The 15,947-nt window shown below is 46.4% G+C and overlaps 1 protein-coding gene across 1 annotated transcript; it reads right to left on the bottom strand.

The window, feature by feature from the left end:
- Nucleotides 1-356: 356 nt before the first annotated feature.
- Nucleotides 357-6,297, bottom strand: LOC119303180 (ABC transporter B family member 25-like). Its single transcript, XM_037580276.1, has 17 exons — nt 6,013-6,297; nt 5,883-5,930; nt 5,737-5,772; nt 5,571-5,645; nt 3,651-3,775; nt 3,372-3,471; nt 3,082-3,253; nt 2,887-3,005; nt 2,587-2,697; nt 2,367-2,511; nt 2,040-2,172; nt 1,778-1,853; nt 1,559-1,624; nt 1,355-1,462; nt 1,114-1,221; nt 827-1,024; nt 357-742 (listed from the first exon to the last, which is right to left on the bottom strand). Exons 1-17 carry the CDS (start codon nt 6,058-6,060, stop codon nt 437-439), a joined length of 1,974 nt encoding a protein of 657 aa, XP_037436173.1. The 5' UTR covers nt 6,061-6,297; the 3' UTR covers nt 357-436.
- Nucleotides 6,298-15,947: the final 9,650 nt, after the last annotated feature.

The raw sequence follows: 15,947 nt of genomic DNA, 5'->3' as shown, positions 1-15,947 counted from the left end.
TGATATGCTATTATTTTGAGTGTTCCAGACTTAGTTAAAAAATAGAGACAAAAGATTAGGGGACAAGGTTGGATAGTCGCCTTCCGCATGGACTGGTCGACCGGTCCGCGAATAAATACAGTGTCTGTTTTGAGGGTTAGCGCTGGAGATGTACTAAGTGTCAACTTTGATCCTATGTATGTGTGCGTGGACGTGATATAGTTGACTCTAAATTATTTTTGTTTGGTGTATATGTCCACTTGATTTGTACACGGTTAGCAAAGCATGTGATGCACATCTCAAGCTAAATAGTACACGTCAAACCAAAATATATGTGATACAGTCTCGCCTTCTTCATCCATACTCAAATTAAGTTAAATCTTAAAATATGATACTCAATTGGTATTGAACCAATAAATTTATGCACTCACAATCCTTTGCAGTGCACTCACAATCCTCAGACAGGCATACAGCCGTACAAGTGAACCAAATGTCTTGGAGAGAAACAGCGTGTGCTTAACCTGATGCCAACAGGTCCAACTTCGTCTGTCCCGTTGGCGGTCCCTTCAAACTTGGGCAACTGCAGCTGCCTCTTCACCAGGGCCGTGTAGATGCCGTCGCGACCGAGGAGCTCGTCGTGCGTGCCGCTCTCCACGATCTGCCCCTCGGAGATGACGGCGACGGTGTCGGCGGTCTTCACGGTGGAGAGCCGGTGAGCTATCACGAGAACCGTCCTCCCTCTCATCAACGAGTCCATTGCATCCTGTGCCATATTGGAGAAGAAGCAAATAAATGGCAGAAATTTAGAACAGTTCAGGAGCTGGAAACAGTGGAGTGGCCATGGTACCTGGACAAGGTGCTCGCTCTCGGCGTCCAGGGCGCTGGTGGCTTCGTCCAGGAGGAGCACCCGCGGGTTCATCAGCAGAGCTCTCGCGATGGCGACCCGCTGCTTCTGCCCGCCGGATAGCCTGATGCCGCGCTCTCCGACGATCGTCTTGTACTGGTCCGGGAAGCCGCATATGAAGTCATGCGCGTTCGCCATTTTCTGCACCCACAAGTTACTGGAACTCAGGTCCTGCAGTCCTGACTCCTGAGAGATATGCTTCACAAGAGTTCCTAAATTCAGATACTCACAGCTGCGTTCTCGACGTCGGCGGAGCTCGCTTTGCCCTCCAATCCATATGCAATGTTCTCTTCAATGGAGCGGTTGAAGAGTGTAGGCTCCTGGCTAACTATGCTCACCTGAGATCATTTGGTTCAGAAAAAGAATGAACATTTGAGGAGGGGAAAAAAAATCTGAAGCCAGATATACAAGTATGGAATAAGAAAATTCTTTTAAAAAAACTGTGTAGAAAAGAGTTGGGCGACACCATACCATTTGATGGAGATACTGATGTGAAATTTCTACCAGAGGCACTCCATTTAGCAAGATCCTTCCCTTTATAGGGTCGTAAAACCTTTCGATCAAATTTGCTATTGTAGTCTGCAGGAGCGTGTAAGAAACCCGAAGGTTATGACTGAGAGTCCGCAATTGAGAAACAATTCATATTGTGTAACACCAAAACTTATAGGAGCTTACTTTTCCACCACCACTTGGCCCAACAAGTGCAACCTTTGAGCCTGGTGCTAGCTTCAATGTGATTCCCTGAAATATTGATGACACCCAATATCAACTGAACTGAGATACAGCATGTATGCTTACTGAAAGTGTGTTTCAGTAAGTGAGCCCAGTTATCCCAATCGCAGTGCAAATTCATAGGAAAGAGCATGAGAGATAAGCATGCAAGAATATATTCACCTTAAGAATCAGATGAGAACGGCGAGAAGGATATGCAAACCAGACATCGTCTAACTCAACCTCCCCATCATTTTCACTGAAATGGAAGAAAATGCCAATAATATAAGGTAGTGCATACTCCATACGTAGAATCAGCCAAGAAAGCTAGTAATAGACAATGAAACTCACAGCAAAATGGAAGGAAATGCCAATAATCAAAGGTAGGTATTGCATACAACATAGGCAAAATCAACCAAGAAAGCCGATGGGCAATGAAACTCACTTTTTTGGACATTTGTCCCCAGAGTTTTTCATCGAGGAAATACGGTCAAGAAGTTGAAAAACTCTACGGCTTGAACCTGATGCTTTCATTACAGTTGTGTATAATCCTGACAAGGCAGAGACTGACGAACCAACTGCATATTCAAGAGAGAATGAGTTGTTCAGAAAGGTCAGCATACAAATAATCATGACAATGAAAACAGAGATGCCCCTTAAAACTTGATTGTCATAACCGACTTCTAGATTTCCAGTTGTAGTATTGGCAGAATACTGGGTTCAGTGAAAACAAAATTGATAACGCTGGATTTTGAGGGTCTCTGAATCTTACCTGTAAGGCTGTATAAGATGAATGACGTAAGAGCACCAGTTGTCATGTAACCATTGATGGTTAATTTAGCTCCATAAATAACAACAATAACAACCGACAGGGTTGATGCAGCATTAAGCCCTCCGGAAAATAGGCCAACAACTTTCTACAAAAAAAAGGCTTAGTCAGATCATTATGCAAAATGGTGCCATTTTTCATACATGAACATTACAGTACTCACAGCTTGCTTGAGACCAAGTTTCAGTGTCTCATTTACTTTTCCGCTATATCGTGAAATCTCATGAGGCTCCTGAGCAAAGGCTCTTACCGTGCGGATGGCACCAAAGGATTCCTAGAATGTAGTAGATATAATTGTCAATGCACAAATACAACTAATCAAGGATTCTACCCTATGGTTGAAATGAAAACTCAAAGTGCATATTTTATTGTTACTTTTCTGTAAACCGTTAGAGTAATTAAAGAAAGTTTTCACCAAAATTCTCCTATGCTCGTTAAGCAATCAACATCAGATAGTACAAACCTCAGCTATGGATGAAGCAACAGCAGCTGCAGCTTGTGTCTGATGTGAAAGCTCACGAAGAAAACGCCCGAATTTACGCACGACAGCCGATATCACCGGAACAATTGCAAGTGACAACACTGTGGAGGAATGGTAAATGAGATATGCTTGAGGTGTATGCTGAGTAAAGGCCAAGAACATGTAGCTGGTACTCACATGTTAGCTTCCATGAAGTTGAGAACATGAAGCCAAGACCAATAGCCGTGGTAGTCAGATTGCGCAGCGCTTCCGAAAGGTTTGTCGTAGCGGCATTCTTTATGATTTGGGTGTCTTCAGAAAGCCTGCTTAAGAGCTCCCCTGTTCTGGTCACATCAAAAAATGCTATCTCCTGTGGAGGCACAAGACACGTGTGCCGACTTGATAATAAGAATACGGATAAATGGAAGACCTGAAAATCAAAAGCGTTTGATTTAAGGCAAATTTGGACAGAGAATTAAGGCACTTGCCTGGTTTATGAGATGACTGAACAAGTCATGTCTGAGTCGAGCCACAACTCTCTCGCTAGCAGAATTGAACACCCATGCCCGAAGAGCTGTGCAAGCTGACCTGAAAGAAGATGTAATTCAGAGAGAAATGGTTTAACTATTTGTACCAATTAAACTGCAGCCTAGCTATACATCCATGAAATGTAAGCTGAATAAATAAAAGATGGGGATGTTGCACAACAGAAAATCCCTCTATAATAAGAATCAAAATCGATGCAAGTTTCCAAGAAAGATATATACCCGGTTACAACTATTAGCACAATGTACAAGATGGTGCCATTCACATCCGCCAGGGCTTGAGCCCTATCTTCTGGCAGCCGAACATCTCTTGACACAATATCGATTATCTTGCCGCCATATTTGGGCTGCAGGATAACACAAGATGATCCATCCTTTAGGCTTAAAAAAAACATGATCTATATATGCAATGTGACAAGAACTCAAACATGTGCAGCATTTTATAGATGTAACTATGTAAGTAGAACTTGCTCTGATATTGATCAAACTTTAGCAAAGGGCCCCGCGTCGTCCTCCCCTTAGGGCGACTCGGGCGGTCAGAAACCTAGCCGCCGCCGCCGCAAACTCCCTCCTCCTCTCCCTTCGCCGCCGCCGGAAGACGCTGTCGGGCTAAGCCCGAGGGCCGACGGTGGTGGCGAAGGATCTCCTCTCTCGCGCGTCTCCGGGGTGGGGCGGACCCCAAGGGGTGTGATGGCGCGACCGATCTGGGATCTGCGGCGCGGCGGATGGTTGCAGGCGGCGAGAGGCCGGCCCGTCCTCGGACGACGACGGCTTGGCGCGGCGGAGGCCAGGGCTGCGGGCGCTGCGGATGGCCCTTCGGTCGTCGGCGGCGGCTGCGGTCGGCGGCGGCCGGCTTGGCTGCGGTGGCGTGCATGCTGCCTTTAGATCGGCGACGGCGGCGTGGAGGGCCTGGTGGTCTCGTCGGCGGCACCTCCGATCAGATTTGTTCTGACCGGTGCAGCCGGCGGTGGTGGTCATCTCTTCCGTCAGAGGTGGTCAGCCTGAGGCTGGGTGTTCGGATCTCGGGATCTGTCATCTGGCACCAGCTGCGAGTCGGGAAGACGTAGTTGCCGGTGAAAACCGAGCCGACGGTCGGCGATGGCGGCGTTCCACGTCGTCACCTTGATGAAGGCATCGTCATGTGACTACCGTCGACCCACTCGTATTGCTCCGGGGGAAACCCTAGGATCCGGTGTTCCAGACCGGACGATGGCGGCACTGCGGTGTCGTTTCTCTCTTGGGAGCATCGTTTTGTGGAGCAGCGCTGGAAGTCAGAGGCAGGAGGTGGAGCGGCTTCGTCTTGCACGGAGCTTCGGTGGAGATGTCAAGTCATGCCTAACCGGCAGGTGCTACGCTTGGTCATGCCTGGTCGGCAGGTGCTACGCACGACAAATCCTCCAAGGGCTTCAAGCTGTGTCGGCCAGTAGTACTTGGCAGCATGGCGCTGAGGTGTATCAGTGGCGACCGCGACGTGTTCAGCTGTTTGCGCGCAGGGAGGAGGTGCCGTTGGGCGCCGTGGTGGCGTCGACGATAGCTGGACCGAGCAAGGTTGATGCATCAGTACAGTTCTGAAAATGGAGCGGTGGCAGTTAGCGGCGGCGGCCTCTGAGAGCACGCCGGACCAGTGTGTGTCCCAGACCCGGCAAGTGGCTAGGTTGGGGTCTCAGGTCTTAGATGTTAGGCTTGGCTGCGATGTCTGTTTGGTATTAGGCCCAGGCTATCTGCGCCCCTTCATCAACTGGATAGATGTAGCGACAATTTGTTGCTTAGACGGCGGCTTTAGTCTTACTGTTGTATGATTTTGTAAGGTCTTCTGATAATAATTAATAAAGTGGCCGTATGCATCGCCCGGATGCAGAGGCCGGGGTCATCGTCCTTTTCTAAAAAGAAAAAAAAAATGTAGAACTTGCTCTGTATGGAGTAGTATTTAATCCTGTCACATAAGAAGCAATGTACTCTGCTCACCACCACTTAGTCCTGACACACATGAACAAATTTACTCTGCTCTGCTCACCGGTCAAAACTGATTACTGAAATGATATTTATAGGTACACGGTTTCCAGGAAGCTACAGCGTTGATCAGTTCAATTAAAAGCTCTTGACGCGTAGACCTATTTATCATGATAAGTTTGGATTGCTTACAACGAGGAGGTTACTGAGGGAGGCGATGATGAGCGCGGTGGTGGCAAAGATGAGCTTCCACGCGTCGGGCTTTGCCTGCAATTAACCCGTTCGCGCGTGAATTCAGAAGCGCAACACATGAACAAAATCTTGCAGAAAGCATCGAAAACCTTCGCAGCGTGCTCACCAGTTTGATGACCCGGCAGAACCCCACATTCGCCGCCTGAGAGGATTCCAGTTAGACGATCATCAGAGAAAGAAAATGATGAACCTCTCAGTAGTTGGCCGTTGTAGCTGAAGAAACGGAGTGGGTCTGGGATAAGGGAGGCGAACCTGGACGTTGCTGCCCTCCTCGAGGTCCGAGGGAACCCTCGCCGTCTCCTGCAAAAACAAGCGCAATCGGCCTCAGAAACTGATCGACGGGGGAGGAGCCGGGAAACCGATGAGTGCGGCGCCTGCGTACCCCGTGGTCGAGGAGCGGGGCGCGGCTGCCGCGGGGCGCCCTCCCCATCGCCGCTTTCGTCTTCGTCGTCGTGGGTGGATGGCCAATGGTGTGAAGACGACGAGAGGATGCTGCGCCTTTTATACCGCCGCAGCGCCGACGAGCAGGCCATTGGCGACGGCGTCCAGCGCGAGCAGCTTCACATGTGGCATATTCTTTTGTGGTGGACTTTGCAGGTCAACCGGAGTTTCCCTGTCTCCCTCCTTGAAAACTCGCCACTGGAATGGATCGCCGGCCTCCGCGCCCAGCCTAGTACTCGAAATTCCGTTTCGTCCCTAAAGTCAGAGCACCTGCCGCTCGTCCTCATCAGAGAAAAAAAAAAGTCAGAGGCGTGGGCGTCATGCACCCATGACCGGGAGCACGTCGTCCGCATCGAGCGAACGGGCACACCCGTGGCAGCAAGAACCACGCCTTCCAAGACCTTCGGCAGGATAGCGGTAGGCGAGAGAATGGTTCAGATTGTTCTCCGTCTGGAGACGTCATCACAATGTGGCAGCAAGAACCACGCCTTCCATTTCCATTCCATGTTAATCATCTGCCAGTGATCGGAGAAGCTGATTAATTAGTTCTCATCCTTTATTTATTGGGGGTGGCTACAGGTCAGGTGATTGATTTTGTAATTGAGGTCAGTGATCACTTCCTTTTAACAATCAGCTAAAGACTGAATGGTTAAATTCGTGACGTTCACGGGGGCGACACCAACCATGAGTAGTAGGAGCAGTACTTGTACCCCTACGTTCCAAAATTATTGTCCTAGATTTGTCTAAATACAAATATATCAAATCATATTTTACTATTAGATACATTTGTATCTAGACTAATTTAAGACAATAATTTTGAGACGGAGGAAGTACTTAACATCACGTTTAGTGGTACAACTAGGCATCGGGAAGTACTGATGCCGATGCGTGCATATGCACCCAGCCGGCCGGTCACGCATGTACGTAGATACCGTATACAACCGTATGTCCGTATCTATGGTACTATAATTACTGCTGATTGCTGAATTAGCTAAACTATACTCCCTTCGTAATGATCTAAACGCTTTTATATTTGTTTATAGAAAGAGTACTTATTAATTAGCATTCCATGCGTCAAAAGAAAATGATTTAGCATTCCACCTCTCCCACTCTACAATTCATTGTGTATGCGCATGTACTGAAGTAATTGTGTAGAGGACACTCTGATTTTGTTTCTTTAACACAGTACAATCATAGATACTCACATACACACATATATACACATCTCTGTGACGCACACCATACATCCCACCTCTATGAGCACCTTCGAGATACTGTCGCTGAGCAATTTTAACACTCTAGTATAATTCATAGGCATATTATTGTATAATACTTGTGTGTGTACACTTACACTCACCCAATATCTCAAAAATACCTATAGAGAAAAAAACAAGTAAAAAAATGCAAATACACATACAAATAAAAAAAAGCAGGCAATGAGTTACGGGCTTCAAGACTGATAGAGAAATTGACTGGCGCCAAACAGAGGCAAGTCAAAAAAATAGCCCAGGAAATCATAAAATAACACAAGAAAACACGAATATTGACAAAAAAATCACCGGTTAGAAAATCGACTTACCTAAACTTTAAATTCCAGCAACTTACATATAGCTAAAGTGTTTACGCACATATTGTATAATACTAGCAAAAGGGCATGAGCATTGCAACGTGAAAAACATAATATCACACGGGGTTCAAGATTTCACAGGTCCAGGTCTTCTATTTGATACATTAGGCAAACTACGGTTTCGAGTTCAAGCATCGCCGACCCGCTCAGTAGCATCACTGACTTAGGGCATGTTCTTTTTTTAGCGATCCATTAGGGTACATTTTTTTGAGCGAGGCCCAGGCGCGGAAGATGCATGATTGAATTGCCCAGATAGTACCGCACGAAGATTTAGTACCACCTCGGATAGTAAAAAAATATCAAAAAATCAAAAATAATAATATGAGTGAACGAATCAAAAAATTAGAGAAAGGTACATTGCTTTATTAGTAGAGGTACACACACACACACACACCTAATATTTTCACACATACACATAGAGAAAAAGAAAAACCGACTAAAAACACTTGATAAACAAAGCTAAAAAAGACATAGAACTGAATTTTCTCTAAGGTAGAAAGAATTAGGGGCATTCATTTTATCCTTCCAAAAGAAAAAATTAAATAAAACATAATGACGAAATTTGCACATAATTTTAGACGAAAATTGCACTTTTTTTATAATATGAAAGAATACGTGTATAATAGTGAATCTTTTTTAAAAAGAACTTTTCTAAGAAGGAGTTAATTAGTGGTGTTGGTATTACCATTATGGAAGAAACAAAATGAAATAAAAACAAAAAAATGATGAAAAACTTGCACACAAATTGTACTAAAATTGCATATTTTTATGAATGTAAAAATAGGCATGTAATAGTGCAATTTTGCACTATAGTATAATTTATGTAGATATGTATAATATGTTTGTATATAAATACACACGCACACCTAATATTCACACGTACACATAAAGAAATAGAAAAAACCCGACTAAAAACACTTGATTAACAATAATAAAGACCAAAACTATTACAAAACTAAAAAGACACAAAACTGATTTCTCTAAGGTAGAAAGAATTAAGGGCGTTCATTTTAACCTTCCAAAAGAAACAAAAAAACATAATGAAAAAATTTGCATAAAATTTTGACGAAATTTGCACATAATTTTAGACGAAAATTGCACTTTTTTATAATATGCAAGAATACGTGTATAATAGTGAATCTTTTAAAAAAAGAACTTTCTAAGAAGGAGTTAATTAGTGGTGTTGGTATTACCATTATCGAAGAAACAAAATGAAGTAAAACAGAAAAATGATGAAAAACTTGCACACAAATTGTACTAAAATTGCATCTTTTTATGAATGTAAAAATAGGCATATAATGGTGCAATTTTGCACTATAGTATAATTTACGTAGATATTGTATAATACGTTTGTATATATTTACACACGCACACCTAATATTCACACATACGCATAAAGAAATAGAAAAACCCGACTAAGAACACTTGATAAACAATAATAAAGACCAAAACTATTACAAAACTAAAAAGACATAGAACTGATTTCTCTAAGGTAGAAAGAATTAAGGGCGTTCATTTTACCCGTCCAAAAGAAACAAAAGAAACATAATGACAAAATTTACATATAATTTAGACGAAAATTGCACTTTTTCATAATATGCAACAATACGTGTATAATAGTGAATATTTAAAAAAAACTTTTCTAAGGGGAAGTAATTAGTGGTGTTGGTATTACCCTTATAGAAGAAAGAAAATAAAACAACAATTAAAAACAAATGATAAAAAACTTGCACACAATTTGTACTGAAATTGCATATTTTTATGATTGGAAATATAGGAGTGTAATAGTGCTATTTTGCACTATAGTATAATTTACACACATATTATATGATACTTTTGTATATATTTACACACGCACACCTAATATTCACACATACGCATAAAGAAAAAGAAAAACAGACTAAAAACGAGAGCAGCGATATGGGTCATACCGACATATGCTCCTGTTATCTCGACCGGACGTACTGAGCGATTGGCCACCTGACTCGTCATTTATTGCACCTGCTGTGAGCGCTGGAAATTCCCGTATTGCATTTTTTTTTTTTTTGCAATCCAACTTGAGAACTTTATTCAACAAAAGAACTTCTGAGATCATCAGCCAGAAGGCTAGTGAGCAGGAAAGAGGGTCTAGAATCAATTCAACTTTCGGTAACCAGCAGTGTACATACATGTTTAGCACAAAGATGGGCCAGTACATTGGCTGACCTTAATACATGTTGAATATGAAAAGAAGCAAAGGATGACACTAGCTCTCCAATTTTTAAAAGTAGCGGTGCCACAACAGATAAACTATTGTGACGATATTTCCAGAGATTGACAATCACCAGGCAGTTTGTTTTCAGAATCACATACGAGAAACCATAAAGATTAGCAAAAATTACTCCATCACGCAACGCCAAAGTTTTCTCAATGAACGGATCTGTAACCTCCACATGGGGTTTGCTTCATGCACCCAACAAGGCCGTGGAAGATCGGGCGACACCATCCGCGCCCACCTTGTCGGAGTCCGTACTGACAGCAACATCAGTGTTAATTTTGATCACCCCTACCTCTGGAGGAGTCCATCCATAGCCCGGCATTGCGTCTCGGCGTTTGAGATGAAGCAGTGCTAGGCGTATGTCCAGAGCTACGAATACGTATTGCGCGATGGTGGACCCCCTAGGAAGACGGAGAGGGTAACAGATGGTCCATTGGACCAGGTGTTGCCTTGTACCTGGACGATGGTACAGAATTTTCCCCCATGCACCGATTTCACGCAATTTCATTGCGTGCGGCGCCTGCGTTTATCTCTCTGTTCTGCTGTTCGCTGTGATCTATGCTGACGGTGACGGCGACGGCTGCGGCGGATGGGGCCGTCCAAGTGGGTGGAGCGGTTGTTTTCCGGTCGATCCAGTGGTGAGGTGCGCGTCGCTGCCTCTTCTCGTCCCCTTCCTCTCTCCTTCAGCTGCGCTGTGTAGCAAAACTGTTATTTATTTATTATTTGTGCGGGAATTAATCATCTTTATTTTGAGCAAAAAATGTTGGGAATGAGCACTGGCTTATGGTAAACCGGGGTGGAACAATGTAATTCAACAGCAGCTCAAGGATCGTCGCTCAACACGACATACGGAGGAACTGGCTCACTTTGGTCAGAGCTCCTTATTGTTGCCATTGCGGTCTTGTATTCAGTACGGCCGGGGACACCTCATCATTGGTGCCGTCCATCGGAATTGAGGCGGCCGCGGGCTTGACGTCGTTGGTGGAGGCGAGTTGTTCCTCGTGGCGCCGGGCGAAGTATGCCGTCCACAGCGCGTTGTTGTCGGGGGTGTACCCCGGCTCGTTCCTCGCCGCCGCCGGCAACGAGGACCGGATGCGCGTGATTTCGGCACGCCAATCAGCTTTGGTGGGCACTGGAGGCACCGAGACGCCGCCGGCGCTGAGCCTCCAGGAGCCCGGCACCCACATGTCTGGCGGCGCCGGGTAGTCAGCCTCGTAGAGGAGGCGTACCTCGTCCTCGTGTAGGTGGCGGCGGCCGAAGCCGTTGGCCGCCGCACCATCGCCTGGGGTATCGTTCGGCCATGCTCGTCATCGGGGAGGGGGGGGAGGAGAGACGTGCGTCGGCGGTGAGAGGTCGAGAGGGGGAGATGGTTCTTGTAACGCCCCGAGACCGATGTGCCAGGTGTCGTCCAGTTATTCGCTGTTGTTGCCTTGTCATTGCTTGCGTGTCATGCTTTGCATATCATGTCATCATGTGCATTTCATTTACATACATGTTCGTCTCATGCATCCGAGCATTTTTCCCGTTGTCCGTTTTGCATTCCGGCGCTCCTATCTCCTCCGGTGATCATTTCTACCTTTCTTTCGTGTGTGGGGGTTAAACATTTCCGGATTGGACCGAGACTTGCCAAGCGGCCTTGGTTTACTACCGATAGACCGCCTGTCAAGTTTCGTACCATTTGGACTTCATTTGATACTCCAACGGTTAACCGAGGGACCGAAAAGGCCTCGTGTGTGTTGCAGCCCAACACCCCTTCAATTTGGGCCAAAACCCACCTAAACCTCCTCCATCATCTCGGTCGTTCGATCACGATCGCGTGGCCGAAAACCGCATCTCATTTGGACTATCCTAGCTCCCTCTACCTATAAATATGTGGCCCTTCCCGAATTCTCGCGCAGATCTAACCCTAGCCTTCCACCTCCTCGCGCCGCCGGACACGTCCACCGACGGCCGGACATGTCCACCGCCAGCCGCCACGTCGCCTCAACCAATGGGGAGCCGCCACGTCACCGCCGCCACCGCCCTCACCCAATCGGACGCCGCCACCTCGCTCGTGCCTCTCTCTCCTCCGTCGCGGCCCGTGGGGCCCGAGTCAGGCCCGCCCGGGCCCGGAGGCGCCCGCCGCCGCTCTTGCGCGCCCAGGCCACGCCGGACCTCATCGCCGGGCCGCGCCCGACGCCACTGCTCGCCGCTGCGCTCGCCGGCCGCCGCCTCCACCAATGCATCGAACCAAACAGCCTCCCCGCGTCCCGATCCGCTCCGTCCCGGATCCCTCCGTCCCGCGTTGACTTTCGCGGAGGTAAAATTTCACTAAGTCCCCAAGATTTCCATGTTTCATATGCCCATATTCATCATGTCGTAACTCCGCATCCGTAACTCCGATTTGAGCATATAGCATATAAAAATGTTCGCCTCTGAGAGTACATCATTTCATCCCATTGCATCATTTTCATTTGAGTTCATCTTAATGCCTGAAATGCTGTTGGAAGAGTCCTATTTGAGATAATTGTCAGATCTGCTGCTCCAATTAGACTTTTGTCATTTTTGCCATGATTAATATGTGCATGATATGCCCCTGAGCTCTACATGTGTTTTGTTATATGCTTGGCCATCTTTCTAGAGGTGCTATCCATGTATTTTTGTGATGTGTGTGGTGACTAGCACAAGCTTGCAAAGTGGAGCATTCGTTAATGCTGATTTCAGGGACTTAGCAATTCCACCAAGTCCTTGATCTGTTTTTATTAATATGTCATATGTTCATGTTGTTTCCTAATGATCCGTGCCTCTTTTGAGGATGATCAGTAAGGATGTTTTGCTAATCTTGTGATGCTCTATCCATCCATCTCTTTGTTTGCATTTATGGAGCACCCTAACTTGAGTCAATCAAGCTCTACTTTTGTTATTTCGTGAATCTGGGCAGATTGTCTACTTGTTAGCGATTTTGTCAAGGATGTTGTAGTTGATCCGTGCATGCTATGTTGTTGTTCTTGCCATGTCTAGCTTTCATAATGTGTATTCTTGACGGGTGTATGCTTAGATTGTCATGCCTTGCTCTGTAGTGAGTGCATCGAGCTCGTTAACATGACTACTTGATATCTGATTTGCATGCTCCAGTTTTTATTAAGTCTGTGATCTGATTCTGTTTTTGCCATGTTCACATGCTTGCAATTGTATTTTCTGATCCCTTTTGGCTCAAGGTCACTAAGGGACTTGTGTTAAGCTCTTTGAGTAGCTTCATGCCATGCTTTACTTTGCCATGTTAAGTTCCTGTAGCATCTAGTTTTCATGCTCCAAAGTGTGCTACCTGATCTGAAATTCCAGACTAGTGTTAATTTCACTAAGTCTGAAACCTGTTTACCAATTGCTCTTTTGCCATGCTTGTTTGAACCTGTTAATGGATGAATTGGCCGTAGCTCAGTGTTCATCTTTTGTTAAGCTTCATGAGTGGATCCCTGCCATCTATTTTGTTGCCATGTTTGAGTACTATAGCATATTTATCTTGATGCATTTAGATGGCTACTTGTTGTTTATCGCAAATCGGTGCCATATTTATTTTGCTTGCCATTTCCAAACCGTGCATCCGATTCCGGCGATCTTTATATCGATTTCAACCGAAATCACCTTATCTTTCCAGTGGCACTCTTGGATTTCCAAGTTGAGGCCAGGTTCATGTATTCCTTGTCCAACCATGCATATGCATCGCATATCGCATTCCGCATGTCATACCATGTTCATGTGTTGGTTGTTTACTTTGTTGTGTGCTTCTTTCCGGTGTTTGCTTCTTCGGGTTGGTTCCGGTAACGTCGCGTTTGTGAGGACCCGTTCGTCTACGTCCGTTCGTCTTCTTCATGGACTCGTTCTTCTTCCTTGCGGGATCTCAGGCAAGATGACCATACCCTCGAAATCACTTCTATGTTTGCTTGCTGGTTGCTTGCTCTTTTGCTATGCCTATGCTGCGATACCTATCACTTGCTTATCATGCCTCCCATATTATGAACCAAACCTCTAACCCACCTTGTCCTAGCAAACCGTTGTTTGGCTATGTTACCGCTTTGCTTAGCCCCTCTTATAGCGTTGTTAGTTGCAGGTGAAGATTGAAGTTTGTTCCTTGTTGGAACATGGAGATGTTGTTCTTTGTTGGAACATGTTTACTTGTTGGGATATCACAATATATCTTATTTAATTAATGCATCTATATACTTGGTAAAGGGTGGAAGGCTCGGCCTTATGCCTGGTGTTTTGTTCCACTCTTGCCGCCCTAGTTTCCGTCATATCGGTGTTATGTTCCCGGATTTTGTGTTCCTTACGCGGTTGGGTAATAATGGGAACCCCTTGACAGCTCGCCTTGAATAAAACTCTTCCAGCAATGCCCAACATTGGTTTTACCATTTGCCTCCTAGCCTTTTCTTTCCCTTGGGTTCTGCAGACTCAAGGGTCATCTTATTTTAACCCCCCCCCCGGGCCAGTGCTCCTCTGAGTGTTGGTCCAAACTATCAGCCGCCGGTGGCCACCAGGGGCAACTCTGGGCTGGCCTACCGGAAGTTTAGACAATCTGAGTGTGCCCTGAGAACGAGATATGTGTAGCTCCTATCGGCATTTGTCGACACATTCGGGCGGTGTTACTGGACTTGTTTTACCATTGTCGAGGATGTCTTGTAACCGGGATTTCGAGTCTGATCGGGTCTTCCCGCTATAAGGAATATCCTTCGTTGACCGTGAGAGTTTGTGATGGGCTAAGTTGGGACACCCCTGCAGGGATTTGAACTTTCGAAAGGCGTGCCCACGGTTATGGGCAGATGGGAATTTGTTAACGTCCGGTTGTAGAAAACCTGAAGTTGACCTTAATTAAAATGCATCAACCGCATGTGTAACCGTGATGGTCTCTTCTCGGCGGAGTCCGGGAAGTGAACACGGTGTTGGAGTTATGTTTGACGTAGGTTGTTCTAGGATCACTTCTTGATCATAGTTTCTCGACCGTGCTTTGCCTTCTCTTCTCGCTCTCATTTGCGTATGTTAGCCACCATATATGCTAGCCGCTTGCTGCAGCTCCACCTCATACCTTTACCTTACCCATAAGCTTAAATAGTCTTGATCGCGAGGGTGCGAGATTGCTGAGTCCCCGTGGCTCACAGTTACTTCAAAACCAGCTTGCAGGTGCCGTTGAACCGTGCAGATGACGCAACCAAGCTCAAGGAGGAGCTCGATGAAGATCTTGCCCTTTGTGTTGTTTCGTTCTAGTTGATCAGTAGTGGAGCCCAGTTGGGGTCGATCAGGGACCTTGTCGCTTTTGGGATTCTTTTTTTATTTTGGTTCCGTAGTCGGACCTTGATTGTACCTGGATGATGTAATGCTTTATTCATGTATTGTGTGAAGTGGCGATTGTAAGCCAACTATTTATCTTTTTCCCTTATGTATTACATGGGTTGTGTGAAGATTACCTCACTTGCGACATTGCTTTCAATGCGGTTATGCCTCTAAGTCGTGCTTCGACACGTGGGAGATATAGCCGCATCGAGGGTGTTACAGTTCTGTGGCCATGGAGGGTGTGCGCTCACCGGCGAAGGAGGGGCTGGCTTTTATAGCGGCGGGAGGCGGCGAGCGGGCGGCGAGCGGGCGGCATGCGTGCGTACGCGTGGCGGGAGCGGGCGAGACGCGCGTCGCCGTGCCTTCACTGCACCGCCCGTGAGGCATTAATGGAAGGCTGACCGGCGCGGCAGCCTTGGCATGATTCACTGCGGGAAACCAAGGCGGTGAGGACGACGAGCACGCCCGGTCGCTGAGTCGGCGGGCCCGCTTGGCTTTCGCGCAAAAACTGTTTCCCCCGACGCCCCCAGCACGTCAGGTTCGACCTGAGTCCGCCGGCGCTAAATTCGGCCCTAACCGGCGAAAAATGGGCTTCTAGAGGGCGCCAAAACCGTTTCGCCGGCGCCCTCCAGCACGCCGGATTCAACCTCGGTCCGCCGGCGCTAAATTCAGCCCTAACCGGCGAAAA

This window comes from Triticum dicoccoides, chromosome 5A (assembly GCF_002162155.2).
Source record: "Triticum dicoccoides isolate Atlit2015 ecotype Zavitan chromosome 5A, WEW_v2.0, whole genome shotgun sequence".
Classification (NCBI taxonomy): Eukaryota; Viridiplantae; Streptophyta; class Magnoliopsida; order Poales; family Poaceae; genus Triticum; species Triticum dicoccoides.
This window is presented reverse-complemented; position numbering and strand designations above follow the sequence as displayed.